This window comes from Emiliania huxleyi (assembly GCF_000372725.1).
Source record: "Emiliania huxleyi CCMP1516 unplaced genomic scaffold EMIHUscaffold_10, whole genome shotgun sequence".
Classification (NCBI taxonomy): domain Eukaryota; phylum Haptophyta; order Isochrysidales; family Noelaerhabdaceae; genus Emiliania; species Emiliania huxleyi.
The window spans coordinates 1,223,331-1,243,692 of NW_005202427.1; the positions used below are offsets into that span (position 1 = coordinate 1,223,331).

The 20,362-nt window shown below is 65.6% G+C and overlaps 4 protein-coding genes across 4 annotated transcripts; 1 reads left to right on the forward strand and 3 right to left on the reverse strand.

Annotated features, from left to right (window-relative positions):
- Nucleotides 1-2,037: 2,037 nt before the first annotated feature.
- On the reverse strand, nt 2,038-2,517 carry EMIHUDRAFT_58175 (heat shock protein Hsp70; the record flags this gene model as incomplete). Its single annotated transcript, XM_005793793.1, has 1 exon — nt 2,038-2,517. A coding segment is annotated over one exon (480 nt), but the record flags the coding sequence as incomplete, so codon positions are not given.
- A 465-nt stretch (nt 2,518-2,982) lies between these two features.
- On the forward strand, nt 2,983-3,514 carry EMIHUDRAFT_45914 (mitochondrial para-hydroxybenzoate-polyprenyltransferase; the record flags this gene model as incomplete). Its single annotated transcript, XM_005793794.1, has 2 exons — nt 2,983-3,263; nt 3,319-3,514. Coding segments are annotated over 2 exons (477 nt in total), but the record flags the coding sequence as incomplete, so codon positions are not given.
- Nucleotides 3,515-5,361: 1,847 nt separating this feature from the next.
- Nucleotides 5,362-6,581, reverse strand: EMIHUDRAFT_97624 (hypothetical protein; the record flags this gene model as incomplete). Its single annotated transcript, XM_005793795.1, has 2 exons — nt 5,362-5,427; nt 5,571-6,581. The coding sequence occupies 2 exons, from the start codon at nt 6,579-6,581 to the stop codon at nt 5,362-5,364; spliced, it is 1,077 nt and encodes a 358-aa protein (XP_005793852.1).
- A 7,150-nt stretch (nt 6,582-13,731) lies between these two features.
- Nucleotides 13,732-18,336, reverse strand: EMIHUDRAFT_448792 (hypothetical protein). Its single transcript, XM_005793796.1, has 7 exons — nt 17,708-18,336; nt 15,139-15,291; nt 14,756-14,867; nt 14,570-14,601; nt 14,442-14,496; nt 14,301-14,368; nt 13,732-14,203 (listed from the first exon to the last, which is right to left on the reverse strand). The coding sequence occupies exons 1-7, from the start codon at nt 18,293-18,295 to the stop codon at nt 14,006-14,008; spliced, it is 1,206 nt and encodes a 401-aa protein (XP_005793853.1). The 5' UTR covers nt 18,296-18,336; the 3' UTR covers nt 13,732-14,005.
- Nucleotides 18,337-20,362: the final 2,026 nt, after the last annotated feature.

The following is a 20,362-nucleotide window of genomic DNA, read 5'->3' on the forward strand; positions in this document are numbered from 1 at the left end:
CTCCCCGCCCGCCTCGGCCCAGTTTCGTCGCGCTCGCGGCTCCGAAGTCCGCATGTGAGCGATGTGTGTGTCTATCTTTGTGTGTGTGCGTAGGAACGCTACCCTACGCTCTCAACCGGTTTCTCGGCTTTTCAAACGCTACACTGCGGTTGCGCGGCACGGTGTGTTGCAACACACACACGTACAGCTCTTCTCATCACTTTACCATCTCACTCACGCGCCGCTGCGTCCACAAGTGCCAAATCATCTCGCCTGCCCTTCATCCGTAAATGAAAAGGGCAAGTCCTCCTCCTCCTCCCCACCGCCCTCCGTCGCCGGAGCGCTCGCCCCCTCCATCAGCCGGCCCAGCTCCGCCTGCCACGCCTGCATCACATGGCCTGGCAGCGCGCCAGCAAGCATGCCTGCGTGCACAGCCGCGCCCAACGCCACCGCCTCCATCGGCGCCACCGTCCTGCGCGGGTCGATGCCAAACAAGTTGGCGACCAGCTTGCGCACCGCCGCCATCTGCGTGGCACCCCCCACCAGGACCACCTCCGCGAGCGGCTCCCCTCGCGGGAGGTAGGTTCGCTTGCCGCTCGGCAGGAGCGCCTACGCGGCGGGGGACCATCTTGACAATCCACCTGTGTCACAACTGCAGGTGTGAAGAGACGCTGTTCACGCCTACGCGGCGGGGACCAGGCTCCCTCACGCCCCCCGCAGCCCCAGAGGGCCCAGCCCGCTCTGCCAGGGCACGCCTCCGCCGCGCGCCTCGCCTTCGCCGTCCGCTTCTTTGCTGGCGACGACGGCGCCGCCTGCGCGAGGGTTGCCTCGGACGTGCGACCCAAACGGAGGGCTCCGGCCACCCTCGCGCAAGCCGGGAGGGCGGGGGCATGCGCGCCTCCCCTGGCAGCGACACTGCGGCAGCGAGCGCAACCTCGTAAAGAGGCGCCTTGAGCCGCTGCAGCAGCGGCTCGCACGCAGCCTCCATCGCGTCGCGGGTCAGCTCGATCGAGGTGCCTTCGCCGCCCTCGCCGCCGCCCTCACGGTCGCCCGTCGCCGGCGACTGCGGCGACGGGAAGAGGACCGAGACGCGCTTGACGACCGAGAGCTTGCGCTTCGCCGCCTAGACCCGAGTATGATTGATGAATATGTCATGTTTTTGGTGGTATTGTCACAGCTTGCGGCTTGGCCGCCTCGGCGCGCTCGCGCAGAGTGCGCAGCGCGGCCTCGTCGTGGTCGATGGCGGGGAGGGCGAGCCTCCGCCCCTGGGCCGCGAGGGGGGGGGGGGAGGGGGGGTTAGAGGGAGACGGAAGGCGGCGAGGGGGAGGACTGCGGCTGGGCCCGCGCTGCTCTGTCGTGCGCTGCTCTGTCGTGCGGAGCCGGCGGGAGAGTGCTCCCCGGCCCCGGTCCTCCTAGTGGTGGAAGAGAGGTCCTCGCCCCCGCAGGCCCCGCCCCGCCCCCGCAGGCCCCGCCCCGCCCCCGCAGGCCCCGGCAGCACCTCCGCGAGGAGGAGCGCGACGATGGCGGCGTCGAAGTCTGTCCCGCCGAGGAGCGGGTCCCCCGAGGTGGCGAGCACCTCGGGTTAGGGTTAGGGACAGGGTGAGGGGGAGGGGGAGGGACAGGGTGGGGGTTAGGCCGAGGAGCGGGTCCCCCGAGGTGGCGAGCACCTCGGGCGAGGCCGCCGAAGCGAGGCCAGGGGCGTGCTGTCAGGCGTGTGCAGCGGCCAGAGCGGCGGCGGTGCGGCGCGGATGGGCGGCGGTGAGGCCCGGCCCAGGGCGTGTGGCGCACCTCGACGGCCTAGAAGGCTCCTAGAAGGCTCCTAGAAGGCTCCAGGGCGTGTGGCGCACCTCGACGGCGCCCTCGTCGCCGAGCCGCAGCACAGACACGTCGTAGGTTCCGGCGCCTAGAGGGCTCCTAGAAGGCTCCTAGAAGGCTCCGGCGCACAGACGCGTCGTAGGTTCCGGCGCCGAGGTCGAGGACGAGCACCTTGCCGACCGCCCCGCCGAGGCCGTAGGCGAGCGATGCGGCGACCGGCTCCGCGAGCAGCGAGACCGAGCCGAGCCCGGCGAGCCGGGCCGCTGCGAGCGTCGCCTGCCTCTGAGGCGCGTCGAAGTAGGCGGGCACGGTCACGACTGCGCGGCAGATCTCGCTCGCCGGGACGTCGAGCGCCCCGAGCAGCTCGGCCAGCACGCACGCGCCGGCCTCCTCCGGACTCAGATCGCCCACCGCAGGAAGCCGAAACATGGCGGCGCCCTCCTCGTCGCCGACCACCGTATACTGCGCACGTGCAATCTCGGCCTTGCACTGGCGCACGGTCCGCCCAATGAAGCGCTTGGCCGCCACCACCGTGTTGCGCACGTTCTGGCTGGCCTGAAGGTCGGCGGCCGCGCCCACCAGCACGGTGCCGTCGCCGGTGAAGGCGACGGTGGAAGGTGTCAGCGGCTCGCCGCGCGCGTTCGGGAGCAGCGACGGCTCGCCGCCTCGCAACAGCGCTATGGCCGAGTTGGTGGTGCCAAGGTCGATGCCGACGAGCAGGCCAGTGGCGAGGCAGGACGCGAGCAACATTTTTTCGTGCAGCCACGATCTTTTTCTTTTCTTCTCCGCCCTACCCCAAGCTGGCGAGTAGAGACCACGCTAAATACGTGAATATGTGCTAAATATGAACGCACTCGAACACACACTAAATAGCGCACTAAACTATCACTAAAATTCATTCACACGCACTAAATTTAGACCCAGGCGCCCTCCGCTACCCAACGCGGCCAAAGGATACGAGAACCCCGAGAGGTCTGTGAATTCACGCACATGCACCCACAGATGTTGCGAGCGGCACGTCCTGTGAGCCGCGTGTGGCTCCGCAGCCTCCGCCCGGCGCAGCTTACCCTGCGGCACGGATACGCTGCCGGCGGCGGAAGCGGCGGCGGAAGCGGCGGCGGCGTTAGCGGTGGCGGTGGCGGCGGTCTCGATGGCGGCGGCTTCACAGACATTCGCTCTGATATGTGGCTGTCTGCCCGCATGCCGGCGTGGCTGGTCCCGTACGGCGAGCTTGCGCGCTGGGATCGCCCGATCGGGACGTGGCTGTTGCTCTGGCCCTGCCTTTGGTCGATAGCGCTCGCGGCGCCGGCCGGCACGCCGCCAGACCCGCTGCTGTGCAGTCTGTTTGCGGCGGGCGCGGTGGCCATGCGCGGCGCCGGCTGCACGGTCAACGACCTGTGGGACCGCGACTTTGACCGGCGTGTCGAGCGAACGCGCCACCGACCCCTCGCACGCGGCGCGCTCCAGCCGTCGCAGGCGCTCTGTCCTCTTGCCTCCGTTGGCCAAGAGAGAGGCGGCGGGAAGGGTCACGCCAGCGCTGCGCCTCCAGGCGATCGGCTTCCTGGGCGCGCAGCTCAGCGTCGCGCTGGGCGTGCTTCTCGCGCTGCCGTTGCCTGCGGTTGCGGCGGGGCTGGCTAGCACGCCTCTATGGGTGCTCTACCCTCTCGCCAAGCGGGTCACGGACTGGCCTCAGGCAGCCGAGATGCCCAGCGCACGCTCGGGGCGGCAGAGAGACTCGAGGTTGTCCCCCGCTCGCAGGCGGTGCTCGGTGCTGCCATCAACTATGGCGCCTTGCTGCGTGCGGGCGCGGCATGGGCTGGTCGGAGGCGTGAGGGTGGGCGGGGTGTGTGAGCAGGCGGACTGCTCGGCTGGGTGGCGGTGCGCGGCGACGTCGACTGGGCGGTGGTGGTGAGAGAGGGCGAGGGTCCGTCTCCCGCCCCGCCTTAGCCCTCCGCCCGCAACCCCCCCCCCCCTTTGGCGCAATAGGCTCCTCTGTACGGCGGCGCCTGGCTCTGGACGCTGCACTACGACACCGTCTACGCGCACCAAGCACGCACCCGCCCTCGCCCGCCCTCCCCACCCCGCCCTCCCTTGCCCGCCCGTCTTTCGCCCCTGCCTTCTCCCTCGCCGCCGCCCTCCTCCGCCGCCCCTCCGCAGCCGCCCCTCCGCCGCCGCCCGGCTAGGCGCGCCTCGCCCATCGCCCGGCTAGGCGCGCCTCTCCCACCGCCCGCCCGCATCCGCCACAGGACAGGAGGGACGACGCCGCAGCCGGCGTCCGGTCGACAGCGCTCCGACTAGGCGAGCCGCAGCCGAGATGCAGCCGAGATGCAGCCGAGATGCAGCCGAGGTGCAGCCGAGGTGCAGCCCGGATGCAGCCGAGGTGCAGCCGAGATGCAGCCGAGGTGCAGCCGAGATGCAGCCGAGGTGCAGCCGAGGTGCAGCCGAGATGCAGCCGAGATGCAGCCGAGATGCAGCCGAGGTGCAGCCGAGAGGTGTGGCTCCGGAGCGAGCGACGAGACCCCTCACGCCCTCCTCCCCGCCTAACGCCAAGGCGACAGCACCCTCCCGGCGCTCACCCTCTTCTCGACCGGCGCTATCGGAGGGCTCGCTGGCGCCGGCGCAGGCGCAGGCCTTGGCGCCGCAGGCAGTCCCGGCGGCTACGTCTACTTTTGCGGCCTCGCCGCCGCGGGCGGGCATCTCGTCTGGCAGCTGCGCACCGTGCGGCTCGACTCGCCGCCAGACTGCCTGCGCATCTTCCAGTCGAACCGAGACTTTGGCGCGCGCCCTGCAAGCGCCGCGCTCGCGCGCCTAGCTCGCCGCTCCACCCTCGAGGAGCAAAGTAGGAGCACTCGTCTTCGGCGCCATCGTCGCGGCGCAGCTGCTGCGCGGTGCAGGAGAGGAGGGGGGCAAGGGCGAAACCGCCGAGGGCGTTGGCGCTGAGGGCGACGCAGAGAATGCAGACAGGCGTGGCAGCCGCGCAAGGGAGAGGCACCTGACAGGTTTTGACGTGTTGAGATCTCTCTGGTGCGGAGAGGCCGACATTGCGAGCCGGGTTCGGCGTGCAGTTGGGTTCGCGGCCGAGAGAGGGGGTGAGAGCTGAGAAGACGCGAGCGCTCCGACCTCCGTCTGAGAGCTGAAGCCGACACGGGTGAGAAAGCGTGCTCTCGCGTGTCGCTCGAGCGGTCGCTCCCAGATCTTAGATATACATTGCATTCGATTGAATCGACGCGCTCATGTGTGCATGAGCATGTGCTCTTTTTTGCGTGTGTTAACTAGATCAGGGTGAGGGTCTCTCGTGAGCGACGTGAGTTGGAAGAGCTGAATGCCCACCACCCGCTGAGCCCCGCGCCGACCTCGTAGCTCGTTTGTTTCGCTCGAGACGCTGAATCGCGCCGGCTCATGAATCGACGCTCTCACGAGATCACGTGTGAATCGACGCTCAAGGGAGATTAGACTATGCAAAATAGACGTATCGGGGGTGGGAACGTACACACATGCCGGGTCGCCAGGCTCATTTCGGGCTTGCGCGACGGATACTCAACAGCGCACTAGCACTGCACATAGACTTCACGTGGCCGCAAGCTTTCCCAAGCAGCTGAGGTCCTCCGGGGGCGCCCAGCCACGCGTGACGAGCTGTGGACGGGGGGCGGGGCGGGGGGGGGGAGGGGGGTAGTGAGACGAGCACGCCCTTGACCCACCCGGCGGGAGGGGAAGGGGCTTACCTCGGGCCCCCCGTCTGCCTCGAAGACCTTGTTGGCTGCCTCGGACCAGCTAACCTTGTCGGGCAGCGTTCCGCCGTCAATGATGAGGCCGTCTCGCGCAAAGACCTTCTTCCAGTCGGAGCCAAGGAAGGAGAACTTGGCCGCCGAAATGGGGTGCATCATGTGCTTTGCGACGCCCCAGACGGCGCGCACGATGAACGGGCCATTGATGATGTACGTCTTGCACATCGATTCGGGGTAGTGGCCGGAGAGCACCTCGGACGTCTTCCGCATCAGGGTCTGGAACTGCTTGCCCATCACGCTGCTGCTGAGGCCGGCGCAGTCGATGACCGTCACCACCTTGTAGATGCGCTTCCTGCGCGCCTTCGAGTTGGCCAGATTGCACGCGCGCTTGGCCTCGGCAGAGTACACGATGTGCGGGAGGATGTCCTCCACGTCGAAGTGCTTGAAGAGCTCCGCCACCTTGAGCCGCCCGAGCTTGACTAGCTCGACGATGTGACCCTCCTGGTCGTGCCCGATGGGACCGCTCTCGTTGAGATCCTCGAAGCGCGCGCGGTGCGGCGGCGGGTGTGCCAGCGCGGAAGACGCCGCGTGGCGGTCACGCCAGTCGAGCGCCTCGGAGAGCTCCACGTACACCGTCTCGGCCCAGTCCTGCCTGTAGGCGTACCCTCGCAGGAAGCACATCAGCAGGTCGTACGGCACGGCGTCGAAACGCTCCCCTCCCAGCCACTCTCGCACCGTCGCGAGCACGGCAACCTCGCCATTGAGGAGCGGCTCCCACTCCGACGCCGGTGTGAAGGCCTTCACCTTGGGGTCCGGAAGCAGGTCGGCCCGTGTCGGGGGCACCGATTCGTCGCGGTAGCTGATCTTCTTGGACTGAAAGAAGCTCGACCGCCGCGATTGGCTTATCACGTTGCCAGCACTCGCCCGCTCAGACTGTCGGTACGAGCGGCGCTCGTGCTCGTCGCTGCGGCTCTTGGCGAGCTCGACAGCCTGACTGGCCTCCCTCGCCTCCCGCTCCGCCCGCTCAATGGCAACGTCAATGCCGGGCTCGGCAGTCGTCATTTGCACAACTTGAGAATGGGGGGGGCCGACGGCGCAGGTTTGCCCGAATTACGTACGTTCCACCGCGAGAAAGAATTCCTTTCGCTCGGGCGACAAAGAAAAGCGCAAGTAATTTTTTTAGGTCCGACCGGCAAGCCAAGGCTCTGCGCGTGAGGAGGGCTGTGGATGCGCCACACCGTGTGAAGAATTCTTAAAATAGAACACTGGCACGACAAGGGCGCGGACTGGCAAACACACATTGCTAAAAATCTCTCTCTCTCGGACTGGCGCGGACTGGCACTCACACACATCTCTCTCTCTCTCTCACACAGCCGGCACGCTACTCGAGTAAGAATTTTACAACAAAACTCCCTCAGTGGTGTACCTGTGTTAGTGCAGTGCGCGCCAGTCCCGTGATTGATTGATGGGAAAGCGAAACACAGTCCGACCAACGACTGGGACACAGTCCCTTGCCCAGTGTTGTGCGAGTAAGAATTCTTAAGATACAAGCCTCTCTCACAGCACACTGGCACGACAAGGGCGCGGACTGGCGCGGACTGGCACACACACAGGCTCACCACCGGAGCCGCCTAAGCGACTCCGTTAAGAACGGCAATGCACTCCGCACCATGCACAATGCCGCTCTCCCCGCACGCTAGCTCGTTCACCGTCTGCCACGCCACGGCGGTGTGGAGGACGACAGACAAGCGCTGCATCTGCAGCCCGTGCCAGTTCTTGGTGGTCCATGTGACCTCGTCCAGGTGCTGAGCGTGCGAAAGTTTGTTGCTCAGCTGGTTCGCCGCCTCCCTCAGGGTGCTGCGAACCTCCTTTGCGAGTAGGGATCCCTACTCGTAAGAAATAAAGCGCTCGCGCTCCACAGCCTCCTGTCGCGCAAGTAGAGGAAGATGTTGCTTCGGCTCCGGCCTCTCCGACTCCAACCACGTCTCCAGTGCCGCGGCTGGCACGATGTCACGACGCTGAGCCGCCGCGACTGCGCCGACGCCGGCTCATCTCGCGGCCTCCCGCCTCTCCTCCGCTGGCACGCACGGGCGCTTCACGAGCGGCCGATGCTGACGGCGGCCGCCGCAGGCGCTGCGGCGGCCGGCCTGGGCGATGCCGTCGCCCAGGGCGTGAGCTGGGCGCTGGGCGTCCACGGCAGCAGCGAGCTCGACTGGTCGGCACGGCTCGTCCGCTGCGGGTGCGTCGCCAGTTTCGGCGGGCTCGCTGTTGGGTGCGGCGGCGAGGTGTGGTGGCGCGCGCTGAGCAGATACTTTCCGGGAGGCACGTACGAGGCGGGCTTGCGCTTCACCCTCGACCAGGCTGTCTTTGCCCCGGTCGTCCTCGGCCTCGCCGCCGCCGCGTGGCCGCTGGTGGAAGGGCGCGGGGTGAGTGCCGCCCGGGCGCACGTCGACTCGGACTGGCGCGCCGGACTCTCCCTCCCCACCCAGCGTGCTGCCCGCCCCTCATTTCCAGCGCCACAAACACTGGATTCAGCGTCACAGACTCTGTTGCTCACCCAGGTACCACATGCTTGGCAAAATGTGGACGTTTTGGGGCGGCGCCTCTGCGGCAAGCTACCTGCTGGCGCCGCCACAGTGGCAGCCCTCCGCGGCGGCGGCGGCCGCCGTGCTGTGGTCGGCCTACGTCTCGTACCGCCTGCACCACCCCGCGCCGGAGGAGGCCGAGATGGCCAACGCGTCGGCCATCGATGACTACCTGCGCGAGCATCGCTCCGACCGGTACGACGTCAGGGCGGGCGGAGGCGACGATGGCCCGACCGGCAGCGCCGTGGATCGCGCGCGGGACCTCCTCAGCGTGCTCAGTCCGGGGAGATAGCGTGCCCGCCGAGCTCCCTCTAACGCCCGCCCACTATCGAGTCTGTTTTGAGCTGGTGTCGGGGTGCCACCTGGCCGCGCAGTCACCAGTCTACATACTACGGCTACCTGCGAGGGTCATATCGGTGCCCAGGTGCAGTGCCGCACACTTCTCGCTGCCTCCGGCTGTCGGCGCTAGCACCTTGACGGGGACACCCTCGACCATCATCTCCTTGATGTCTGACGGCAAGTCACTCGACCGCCACCTGTCCGGATCTAGCGGCATCGGTTCCCACGACCTAGCCTCTTTCGCTGCCTTATCCTCCACAAATTCTCCGCGGTCTCTCCAGTCCATAAACGGCCTGAGTGCGTCGTAGTCGAGTCGGCTTTCGCGGCTTGCCCCTCGTCTCACCCCGACGCAAACGGCGGCAAGTCGACGAGACTGTCTCCGGCGTTGTACCTCACCTCTCGCATCTCAGTGGATTTGCGCCGAGCTGTTCAATCACACGACGAGCGGCGTCTTTCCCCGTCACTACAGTCAGCCGAGTACCGACCGGAGTCCTCTGTAGCGCCGCCTTGGCTTCGGTTATGAGTGCGTCGACCTGCTCCCTGTCGACGATCTCGATCAACGTGTTGAGCCTCCCCAGCCGGGAGAGGCGAACTTGTAGCCGCCCCGCCTCGGTTCGCCGTCGAGGCGAGCGAGGTTGGGGGCGGCCGACTCTGCAGCCGAGACTGCTCATGCCCAGAGGGGCCAGCCACCGCCAACGGCGGTGCGGCCTCGCGGTGAGCGAGGGCCTCGGTGGCGGATGCTTTGCATAAGTGGTGGGAAGCGCTGCTGCTATCCAACGCAGCGCTGCCCAATGAGGCGGAACTCTCTCCCAGAAGTGTGTCGCGGGGGAGGTCATGGACCCTCTGCCAAGGCGCCGGGCGGTGTTCGCCGGCGCCTCCGTTGAGCAGTGAGCCTGGGGGTGGGCGCGGGTCGGCCAGATAGCCGGCGGTCCCCACGAGATGAGCCGCCGTGCCGAGGTCCGCGCCCCTCCTGGAGGGTGAAGGCATGCCCGCGGTAGTGGGCGTTGCCTGCGTGCTCCAGGGTGTACTGGGCTCCACCCCGTTATGCGCAGTCGAGGGGCGGTGGCCCATCGGCCGGCGGGGTGGAGCTCCGATCTTGTTGCTTGCCCATCGATGCTGCGTCGGCCTTGCGGCCGGGCTATGCGCTCGAAGGGGAGGGTGGCCGTAGACGCGGTGGCGTCCAAGCCCGGTGTTGCTAAGAAGTGCTGCCGCTCACGCGACGGGTCTTACGCTTACGTTTACTCAAGGGGGGGGCTGGGGTGAATACGACACTCTGTCGCACTCACGGATTGAAGTCAGGAGCCTGTCGGCGGCCCGAGACTGAACGACAGGGCCTCGCTCTGGGCCCTCACACGACTCTGTGTGGCGTTCAGAGAGTTCGTTACACAGTGGGACCGCCCGTCCTCCTCAATTCGATTATCGGGACCCCCGGGGGTCGTTACATGCGCCTCGTCATCTCCGTTGCGAGCTCCATTTGCGGCTCCAATCGCCCCAAGTCACCGCGGAGGACTTGTCCAAAACCCTCCTCCGCGACACTCAGCTAGAGGAGCTTGTTGAAGCCAGCCCGCGTTGTGTGCCTGTGTGTATGCATATGCGTTTGGAGACTCACAAGTAGGTCCTCTGCGCGCCACGGATTGGTCATCGTCCTGGCGCGTCCCGTGAACGCTCGCGGCCCATGCGTTCTAGCATGGGCTCGAAATATTCTTTTTCTCGATCTCAAATTTCTACTCAAACGTTTGATCAAATGCCTCCGCTCGGCGTGGGGCATGATCATCGAGATGGAGCCGACTGCACACCTCAGTTACAGTAATCCAAAACAACCTGACGTGGCGGCGGCAAACATCGGCAGGGGGCACAGGCGCCTTGTTGCCGATTTGAAGCTCACGAGCTCGCTTGCGAGCCAGGGCAAGGACACGGCCGGCGACGGAGAGCTCGGCTGGAAGGGGGCCTATGTGCGTTTTGGCAACACGGAGACCGGGCTGCTCAAGTTGGTCAAAGGGCGCGGCAAGTGGTCTCCGTCGGGAGCGACGGCAGCGGCGGTGGCGGGGGAGGAGGAGGAGGCCGAGGAGGAGGGGGAGGAGGGGGAGGAGGAGGATGCCCCCAAGGGAAAGCTCAAGGAGCTGCCTGGCGATTACCCCTTTGCGCGGCAGCAGGATTGCGATCTACGTTTGTTTGATTTTGAGGCTTTCGGAGGCTTTGGAAAGGAGGTTCGCAGCACCCTGAGGGAGGCGGCGAACCAGCTGAGCAACAAACTTTCGCACGCTCAGCACCTGGACGAGGTCACATGGACCACCAAGAACTGGCACGGGCTGCAGATGCAGCGCTTGTCTGTCGTCCTCCACACCGCCGTGGCGTGGCAGACGGTGAACGAGCTAGCGTGCGGGGAGAGCGGCATTGTGCATGGTGCGGAGTGCATTGCCGTTCTTAACGGAGTCGCTTAGGCGGCTCCGGTGGTGAGCCTGTGTGTGTGCCAGTCCGCGCCAGTCCGCGCCCTTGTCGTGCCAGTGTGCTGTGAGAGAGGCTTGTATCTTAAGAATTCTAAATCTCTTTTTCTCGCGATGTCCACCCCACCGCGCCGCCGCTCGCGCCGCCTCGCCCCCGCCGCCGCCGCCGCTCCCTCGCCAGACACGCCGCCGCCCGCCCGCCTCCTCGACCTCCCCACGGAGCTCCTCGTGCGCGCCATCTCTCGCTGCGACCCCGCCGACATCGCTCGCACCGCGGCCGTCTCGCTCCTCTTCCACGCCTCGCTTGCGGTGGAGGGCATCCGCTTGCGGGCGCAAGAGCGCGGCTACGAGCTTCCGGCGCCGCCAGAGGGCGAGGGCTGCGCCGTGCGGTGGCTGTTCTTCGCTGCGCTGCTGTGCGAGTCCAACCCGCCGGCGAGGGCGGCGGCAGGCGAACTCCACAGCGTTTTCATCGACGGCGAGGGGCGGCTCTCGTCGTGCGGCTCTGCGCCGGACTGGTATCCCGGACTGCTCGGTCACGGCGAGGGCGTGACGCGGCTGAACACGCCGACCCGCCTCCCGTCGATGCTGGGTGGCGAGCGCGCCGTGAGCGTGGCGGCAGGAGATTACCACAGCCTGGCCCTCACCAGCAGCAGTGTCTGGAGCTGGGGCTATGGTCTCTACGGCCGGCTGGGCCACGGCGACGAGGAGGAGCAGTGGCAGCCAAAGAAAGTCGAGGCCTTGACTGGCCAGCGCGTCGTCGCCGTGTCGGCTGGAGGCGCGCACAGCCTTGCAATAACTGCCGACGGAGCTGTCCGGAGCTGGGGCCATGGAGGCAAAGGCCGGTTGGGCCACGGCGACGAGCAGAGCCAGCTGGAGCCCAAGAAGGTCGAGGCCTTTGCTGGCCAGCGCGTCGTCGCTGTGTCGGCTGGAAGCTTCCACAGCCTCGCCATCACCGCCGACGGCGCCGTTTGGAGCTGGGGCAGTGGAGACTGGGGCAAGCTGGGCCACGGCGACGAGCAGAACCGGCTCCTGCCGAAGAAGGTCAAGGCCTGGGCTGGCCAGCGCGTCGTCACTGTGTCGGCTGGAAGCTTCCACAGCCTCGCCATCACCGCCGACGGCAGCCTCTGGAGCTGGGGCCATGGACTCTCTGGCCAGCTGGGCCACGGCGACGAGCAGCAGCAGCTGCTGCCCAAGAAGATCGAGGCATTTGCTGGCCAGCGCGTCGTCGCTGTGTCGGCTGGAGGCCACCACAACCTCGCCATCACCGCCGATGGCGCCGTCTGGAGCTGGGGCTATGAAGGATGGGGCATGTTGGGCCACGGCGACGAGCAGCGCCAGCTGCTGCCGAAGAAGATCGAGGCCTTTGCCGGTCAGCGCGTTAACGCCGTGTCGGCTGGGCTGTACCACAGCTTCGCCATCACCGCCGACGGCGCTGTCTTTACCTGGGGCATGGGCGTTCACGCCTGCCTTGCCCACGGAGAGGACCTGTCGAACCAGCTGCTGCCGAAGAAGGTGGAGGCGTGGGCGCCGGGGCAGTGATGCAAGGGCGCAGGGGTTTCTTCTTTCCACTCCCGTGTGAAGGCCGTTTTCTTTTCTCAGCCTCTCTGTTTGCCCTGTGCCCGGGCGAGTAGAGGCACTCGCACGCACTCTCGAGGTGCACCACTCTCGAGGTCTCTTCATGGTAGGGGTGCCCTGCTCCGGGCACAGAAAGAAAACGGACAGGACCCCAGGGAGGGATATGGGAGGACGGCACGCCGCCACCACACAGGGATTTTAAGGAGAGGGGAGCACAGAAAGAAAGAAAGAAAACGGACAAGCCAAGGGAGGGATGGGAGGACGGCACGCCGCCACCACACAGGGATTTTAAGGAGAGGGGTGTGGTGCGCTAGCCGTCGCCCACCCTTGGGCGTCCGCCTCTTCCTGCATACGCTCACCCATAGAATTGTCACCGCCAGTGAGTGCGAGATAGGGCTAGCGGCTGGCGGCTAGCCTCTGAGGAGAGTGACCAGAGACACCTCACACGACCCCACACACGGTCTAGTCCGGCCTCGCGGTCGGCGGAGATTGCTAGAGGACGAGCAAGCCTGCTCTAGCCTCACGCGTTCGCCCCTGTCGTCTGTTGTGTTGTTGTGCCCTTGTTTGTTCCTTTGGCATCTTGGCTGGGGGAGGCGACAGGGGGGGGCGCGGCCTTGAGTTATGTGTACGCCAACTCAGGGTGTGTGGCAGCCACGCTGGCTGTGTGTCTTGTGAGCTTGTTTGTGTCTGCGTGTCGCTCGTGCGTGTCGTCATCATCTGTCCCGCGTCCACCCATACCGCGTTGGTGTCCAGTCCGAGCCTGACTGTTGTTCATCTTTCTACATACATACATACATGCGCGAGACAAAGGACGAAGACTGGCACTGTCTGCTGAGTCTCTGGGGCTCTGGCACTGGGGGCGCCCTTCGCCTCGCCGACTGAACCACCAGCCCCATCTCTCCGTTCTCTCTCAAGACTCTCACACGTGCCGCGGAACCATCCACATCATCGCTGGCTCGCGGCAGTACGGACACTCTTCCATCAGCTCGGAGCATGGTCCGCAAGCGCACACGTGACCGCACGGGACCAGTGTGTGTGAGTGTGTGCCTGTGTGGGCCGGGGCGGCCGCCGCCCTCGCTCTCGCGAAAGGTCGAGGTCGCTCTAGAGAGGTCGCTCGCCGACGCGCGACGGTCGCGCGCGGCGCGCTCGAGCTGCCACGGCTTGGTTCGCGCCCCTCCTGTCCCCCCTAGATCTCCCCCCCGCGCGCGCGCGCGCGCCCCCCGGCCCCGCGGCTCTTCGTGATACTTTTGAAAAGGGGGAGTTGAATTTCGATTTTGCATTTTCCATTTTCGTGGCGAAGGCCAGCAAGGTGGGACGCTGTCCTCCTCCCATCCCTACCAGTGTGGTCGCAACGGGCCGGGGGCCCGCACAACAAAGCAGTTCTCTCGGCATTTACCGGCTTTGCCTACCACGGCCTCTTCTTACCGGCCTGCCCTCTCGCTCCTCTCACGGGTGCAGTTGAGAGAGAGCCCGCGGCGAGGTCCTCCCCCTCCCTGGCTCTCGCTGACAGCTCTCGTTGAGTCTCCTCGGCTCGCTGATCGTCCTACTCCCGCTCCCACTCGTCCTTGTTCTCGGCCCCCCACGAGAAGCGCATCATCTTCATCTCCTCCTCGAGCTCGGTGGCCCAGTCGCCTTTGCCCGTCGCGCGCGCGTGGTTGAAGTTGCGGTGCATGTCGACGATCTTGCGCGCCTCCGGCGACAAGTCCATGTACCGCCCCTGGTACGGCTCGTCGTCGCAGACCTGCGGCGCAGCGCACGAGTGGCGGCGCAGCGCAGTAGTGGCCCCTGGCGCGAGCCTCGTCTGTGCATCTCGCGCGGGCGGGGAGGGCGGCGCGCGCCTGCTTGATGGCGAGGGCGGGCGAGAGCTTCTCCTCGGACGGGAAGAGCCGCGAGAAGACCGGGCCGCCTGAGGAAGGTTCCGAGAAGGTTCCGAGAGGGTTCCGAGCAGGTTCCCGAAGGTTCCGAGAAGAGCGGGCCGCCCGTCTCCTTGGGCAGCATCACGTGCACCTCGCCCGGCTCGTATGTCCACGTCGCCTGCCACACAAGCCGAGCCCCGGTGACGCTCTCCTGGCGCGGGCGGGCGAGGTGCGGGGCTGTGTCCACGCGCCTCGCCAGCCACCACAGGCTTGTCGAGCGAGCCTGAGAGGGGGGGGGAGGGAGGTCGAAGGCCTGCGCCGTGAGCCGACGCGAGGGAGGGCGGCGCGGCGAGGGAGGGCGGTGCGGTGGCGAGGCGAGCAAGCCTGCGAGGAGGACGTGTCCAATAGACTACTCAATAGACTTCTCACTAGCAAGCCTGCGAGGAGGACGTGTCCGCGCGCCACCATCCGCAGCAGCAGCGGCTTGATCTCGACGCGGATGTCTCTCCGCGCCATGTCGGGCGGGATGCGCACGAGCAAGTTGATCTCCTGCGGGGCAAGGTCGGAGGGGTGAGGGGTGGCGGCGCGGGGTCGGCGAGCGGCTGCGGCGGCTTCCTCGTCCGTCTGCGACCACGAGTAGGTCGTGTTTGCCTCGAGCGGAACCTCCGCCTTGCGCAGAGGGAGCAGAGGGAGCAGGGGGAAGGGGGGGGGGGGGGGGGGAGCAAGTCGGCTGTGGGGCGGGGTGGCCTTGCGCCCGTGCCCCGACCCTCTCGGGCCCGCTAGTCCCACGGCTCGCGCTTCTCTGCTGCTCGAGCGCAACCTTGATCAGCGCTCCGCCGCCGCCGCCGCGAGAGGGAGGCTTTGCGGCCGGCTCCGCCCGCCGCTGCAGCATGTCTCTCCGCTGCAGCATGCCGTTGCCAGGCGCTCCGCCCGGCGAGGGCTGCGGAGGCGGCTTGCGCGTGATCGGCGCCGCCTGGGTCGCACCCGCGGCGGGAGTGGCGCGGGGGTCGGGGCGAGGCGCGTGCGGAGGCGGGGCGGCAGGACGACGGCTCGCTGCCTCTGGGCTTTGGGGGGGCGAGAGAGGGGGGAGGGGAGAGGTGTGTGAGGGGGGAGAGCGTGCGATGCCTTTGGGCTGACGAGGGCCAGCTCGTGGTGCGGGAAGGGTTAGGGTTAGGGTTAGGGTCAGGGTTAGTGCCTTTGGGCTGACGAGGACCAGCTCGTGGTGCGGGAAGGGTTAGGGTTAGGGTTAGGGTCAGGGTCAGGGTTAGTGCCTTTGGGCTGACGAGGACCAACTCGTGGTGCGGGAAGGGTGAGGGTTAGGGTTAGGGTTAGGGTCAGGGTTAGTGCCTTTGGGCTGACGAGGACCAGCTCGTGGTGCGGGAAGGGTTAGGGTTAGGGTTAGGGTCAGGGTCAGGGTTAGTGCCTTTGGGCTGACGAGGACCAGCTCGTGGTGCGGGAAGGGTTAGGGTTAGGGTTAGGGTCAGGGTCAGGGTTAGTGCCTTTGGGCTGACGAGGACCAGCTCGTGGTGCGGGAAGGGTTAGGGTTAGGGTCAGGGTTAGGGTCAGGGTCAGGGTTAGTGCCTTTGGGCTGACGAGGACCAGCTCGTGGTGCGGGAAGGGTTAGGGTTAGGGTTAGGGTCAGGGTCAGGGTTAGTGCCTTTGGGCTGACGAGGACCAGCTCGTGGTGCGGGAAGGGTTAGGGTTAGGGTTAGGGTCAGGGTCAGGGTTAGTGCCTTTGGGCTGACGAGGACCAGCTCGTGGTGCGGGAAGGGTTAGGGTTAGGGTCAGGGTCAGGGTCAGGGTTAGTGCCTTTGGGCTGACGAGGACCAGCTCGTGGTGCGGGAAGGGTTAGGGATAGGGTTAGGGTCAGGGTCAGGGTTAGTGCCTTTGGGCTGACGAGGACCAGCTCGTGGTGCGGGAAGGGTTAGGGATAGGGTTAGGGTTAGGGTCAGGGTTAGTGCCTTTGGGCTGACGAGGACCAGCTCGTGGTGCGGGAAGGGTTAGGGTTAGGGTTAGGGTCAGGGTCAGGGTTAGTGCCTTTGGGCTGACGAGGACCAGCTCGTGGTGCGGGAAGGGTTAGGGTTAGGGTTAGGGTCAGGGTCAGGGTTAGTGCCTTTGGGCTGACGAGGACCAGCTCGTGGTGCGGGAAAGTGCGCCGGTGCTCCGGGCCGTAGTAGCCTACGAGAGACAGCCGCAAGCTCACACGGCGCCCCTCCCTCGCAAGCGGCGAGCCCCGTGGCGGTATGCGGCGCCGCCGCGGTGGCAACGCACGCACAAGTCGAAGGCGCTGTCGCCGACGCCGCAGTCGACGCAGTGGTAGAAGCGGCGGACCTGTTAATATTAATATTAATGTTAATATTAATATTAATCGACGCAGTGGTAGAAGCGGCGGACCTGTTAATATTAATATTAATATTAATGTTAATATTAATATTAGTCGACGCAGTGGTAGAAGCGGCGGACCTGTTAATATTAATATTAATATTAATGTTAATATTAATATTAATCGACGCAGTGGTAGAAGCGGCGGACCTGTTAATATTAATATTAATATTAATGTTAATATTAATATTAATCGACGCAGTGGTAGAAGCGGCGGACCTGTTCGCGGCACGGCGCGTGAAGAGGCGCTGCTCACGGCCGTGGGAGGGGCCGCAGCCGAGGAGGCACAGTGGAGGCGCAGCCGTCGCAGCTGGCTTGGGAGCCCGGCAGAGGGTACTCTCGCTCCTCGCCTGATCAGGTCAAGAGTGGAGTGCTGATGAAGCAGGCACGGCACTCGGTCTCCTCTCGCCAGCGGCTCGGTGAGGCCGAGGAGACGGGCTTGGCGGTGGGGCGGTGGTGGGGTGGAGCAGCGGTCGGGAGTGGAGTGGCGGTCGGGAGTGGAGTGGCGAGCGGGTTGGGTTAGGGATAGGGTTCGGGTTAGTGGAGTGGCGAGCGGGTTGGGTTAGGGATAGGGTTAGGGTGAGTGGAGTGGCGAGCGGGTTGGGTGGCGGGGCGAGGCTGCGCCTGGGTCAGAGCCCTACTAACCCCTCCTAACCCTAACCCTAACCCTAGAGGCTGGCCTGGGTCAGAGCCTCCGTCGCTGGAGGAGCTCGACGATGCGTCCGAGGCAACGCGCCTACAGGGCGGTTCCAACAAGGTTCCAAGAAGGTTCCAAGAAGGTTCCAGGAAGATGCGTCCGAGGCAACGCGCCCCTTGTACGCGGGCACGGGCTTCCGCCTCCGCCTCCGAGGCCCCTCCGAGCCCTCCGCCCGGGCGCCGTCCACACGCGGCCCCGCCGCTGCTGCCGCTGCTGCTGTTGCTGTTGCTGCTGCTGCCGGCGGTTGCTCCTCCTTCGTGGGTCGCGGGGTGAGCCGCACGGCTGGTCGCCAGGAGCTGCGTGCCGGCACGGCCACGCCGTTCGAGAAGCCGTCGCCATTCTCCCCTCCCACCGCCGCTCGCCCCGATAGGCGGCTCTCTGCGAGGCGGCTCTCTGCGAGGCGGCTCTCTGCAGGTGCGACTCGAGCGACTCGCGTGCCGCCGTCCACCGCCTGCCGTCGCCAAGCCTGCCGTGCGCGCGCCGCCGAAAAGGCACCGCGCCCAGCCGAGGAGTCCGGCACCGCATCAGCCTGCGCACCATCGTGCTCGGGCAGTGCACAGACAGGAGCATTCTCGCCCGCGAGAGACTCCTGCAGGTGCTGCCTACGGCCGTCGCCGCAAAAGAGAGAGCTCCAGCCAGCGACCTTCTCCTTGAAGAGGACGAGTCGCAGCTCCGTGGATTCCGCGCCGCTCTCCGGTACGTACAGCGTGTAGGCGCGTGTGCGGCGCGGCACGACGGGCGCAAACAGCCGGCGGCGAAGCAGGACGCCCGAGCCTGCGAGCTCGAGTGTCAGGCGGCGGCGGGAGAGGACGACCTTGAGCTGGCTGTGGGCGGTGCCGGTTGGCACGACGATGCCGCACGTTGCAGTCGCGTTGTCCTGCCTCCACGTGTACGCCATGGATGGCCCGAGCGAGGAGGCTGGACCACACCAACAGCTCGCCGGCCTCAAAAGAATTTTACGATAAGACACCCTGCACAACACTGGAGAGAGATAGGAAGAGGCAGACTACCTAGGGTGGGCGACGGATAGCGCACCACACACCTCTCCTTAAAATCCCTGTGTGGTGGCGGCGTGCCGTCCTCCCATCCCTCCCTTGGGTTGTCTGTTTTCTTTCTTTCTTTTTGGGCATCATCCGTAGAGGCACGAGTGTTCGAAGAGAGAGTGGACCTGAGCAACAACATGACCTGTAGGCAAATGATCGGAGTGGGAGTCAGAAATGTGGTCCTTGCGCGAGGGGAGCTCGATAGACTCGAGGGGCCAGGATACGCCGCGAGGAGGACGGAGTTGCGCCGAAAGGCGAAAGAAGCCGCGAGAACAAGGGACCGGCAGGCGGCGGCGTCGCAGGACGAGGCAGAAGAGAACAACGCGACAGAGGAGGAAGTGACATCAAGGGAGAGAACGACGAGGGTGGGACGACCGCGAGGTGGCATGAAGGTTGCAGCGAGAATCGGCGAGAGACTGCGAAGAGAGATAGGAAGAGGCAGGACTCCCTAGGGTGGGCGACGGATAGCGCACCACACACCTCTCCTTAAAATCCCTGTGTGGTGGCGGCGTGCCGTCCTCCCATCCCTCCCTTGGGTTGTCTGTTTTCTTTCTTTCTTTTTTGGAATATCATTTCGTGTGCGTCGCCCATCTCTCCCTGGAGATGACTGCTCTATTTATTTATTTATGGAATATCATCGCACAAAATGGTGGCGGCGTGCCGTCCTCCCCCATCCCTTACTTGGGTTGTGCGTGTCCCTTTCTTTCTTTTTCCCTCCTTTGGTGTGTCTGTTTTCTTTCTTTTAGAAATTCCCTCCCTCGCACATCACTGGAAACGTGAATAGAGATCCGCGAAACCGCCGCACCCCCCAGCGGAGGGGGCTCGAGGTGTCGAGGCCAGGGCTCAGGCACAAGAACGAAAAAAATCGAAATCGGCAACGCTTCAAATCGGCAACGCTTCAAATCGGCAACGCCAATCGATCTGTCAGGTCCGCCGGTCGTCCACACGTGACCTCGTCCAGGTGCTGAGCGTGCGAAAGTTTGTTGCTCAGCTGGTTCGCCGCCCCTCCCTCAGGGTGCTGCGGACCTCCCTTCCAAAGCCTCCCAAAGTCTCGAAATCGAACAGACGCAGGTCGCAATCCCGTTCCCGCGCGAAGCGGTAATCGCCATGCAGCCGCGTATTGAGCGACCTCGTGCACCTAGCGCGGGTGGGTTGGAGGGGGCTCGCTGCGAGCGGAGGAAGGGCGGTGTAAGACTGGTGTAAGAAGCCGATCCCCCCGTAATCCGCCTCGTTCCCCCCCTTCGGGCCGCATAAAGCGGCCTCGCCTCGCAGATTCGTTTCTCGCGCCTGGGTCAGGCGCGCGGGGCATCCCCCGGGTCGCTCGGCCAGCGATCCGAAGAGTGGCCGCTATGCGAGGGGAAGAGCGGGGCCCCTCTCTCGACGCCTCTGAGCTCTGTCCGGCCCTCCGAGGGGGGAAGGAGAAGGGGATTGCGGGGTCGGCCACGGGCGCCTCAGTTCGGCCCTCCCGAAGGGGGGAGGGGAGCAAGGGGGTGGGGGGATCGGAGCTCTAAGGGTGGAAGAGAGAAGCACGCCATGAAGCCACGTCCAGAGTCAGCTCGAGCCCCAGTCAGTCTACGAAGTCTGCTTTGTGAAGCCACCGGGCATGTCGTCTGATTTTGATGTGCTGATGTATGACTTTAACGAGAATTACCGCTCATTTTCAGTGCATCCGGAGCTCTTGCGAACATGCTCAAAGCCCCCCCCGCTTCATCTTACTGATGAAGCCCCTGACGTCGTCGGCCGTCTTGAGCACGACGAGGCCCTTCTCCCGGCTCGCGAGCCGCTCCTCGTACGTGTAATTATGGACTCTGCTGCGCGACCCCTCGTCCTCGTGGAAAGTGAAGCCGGCGCAGACGATGGTTGAGCTCGGGAAGATGCGCCGCAAGTGCCGGATCATCGTCATCCCCGACGAGAGGGTGTGG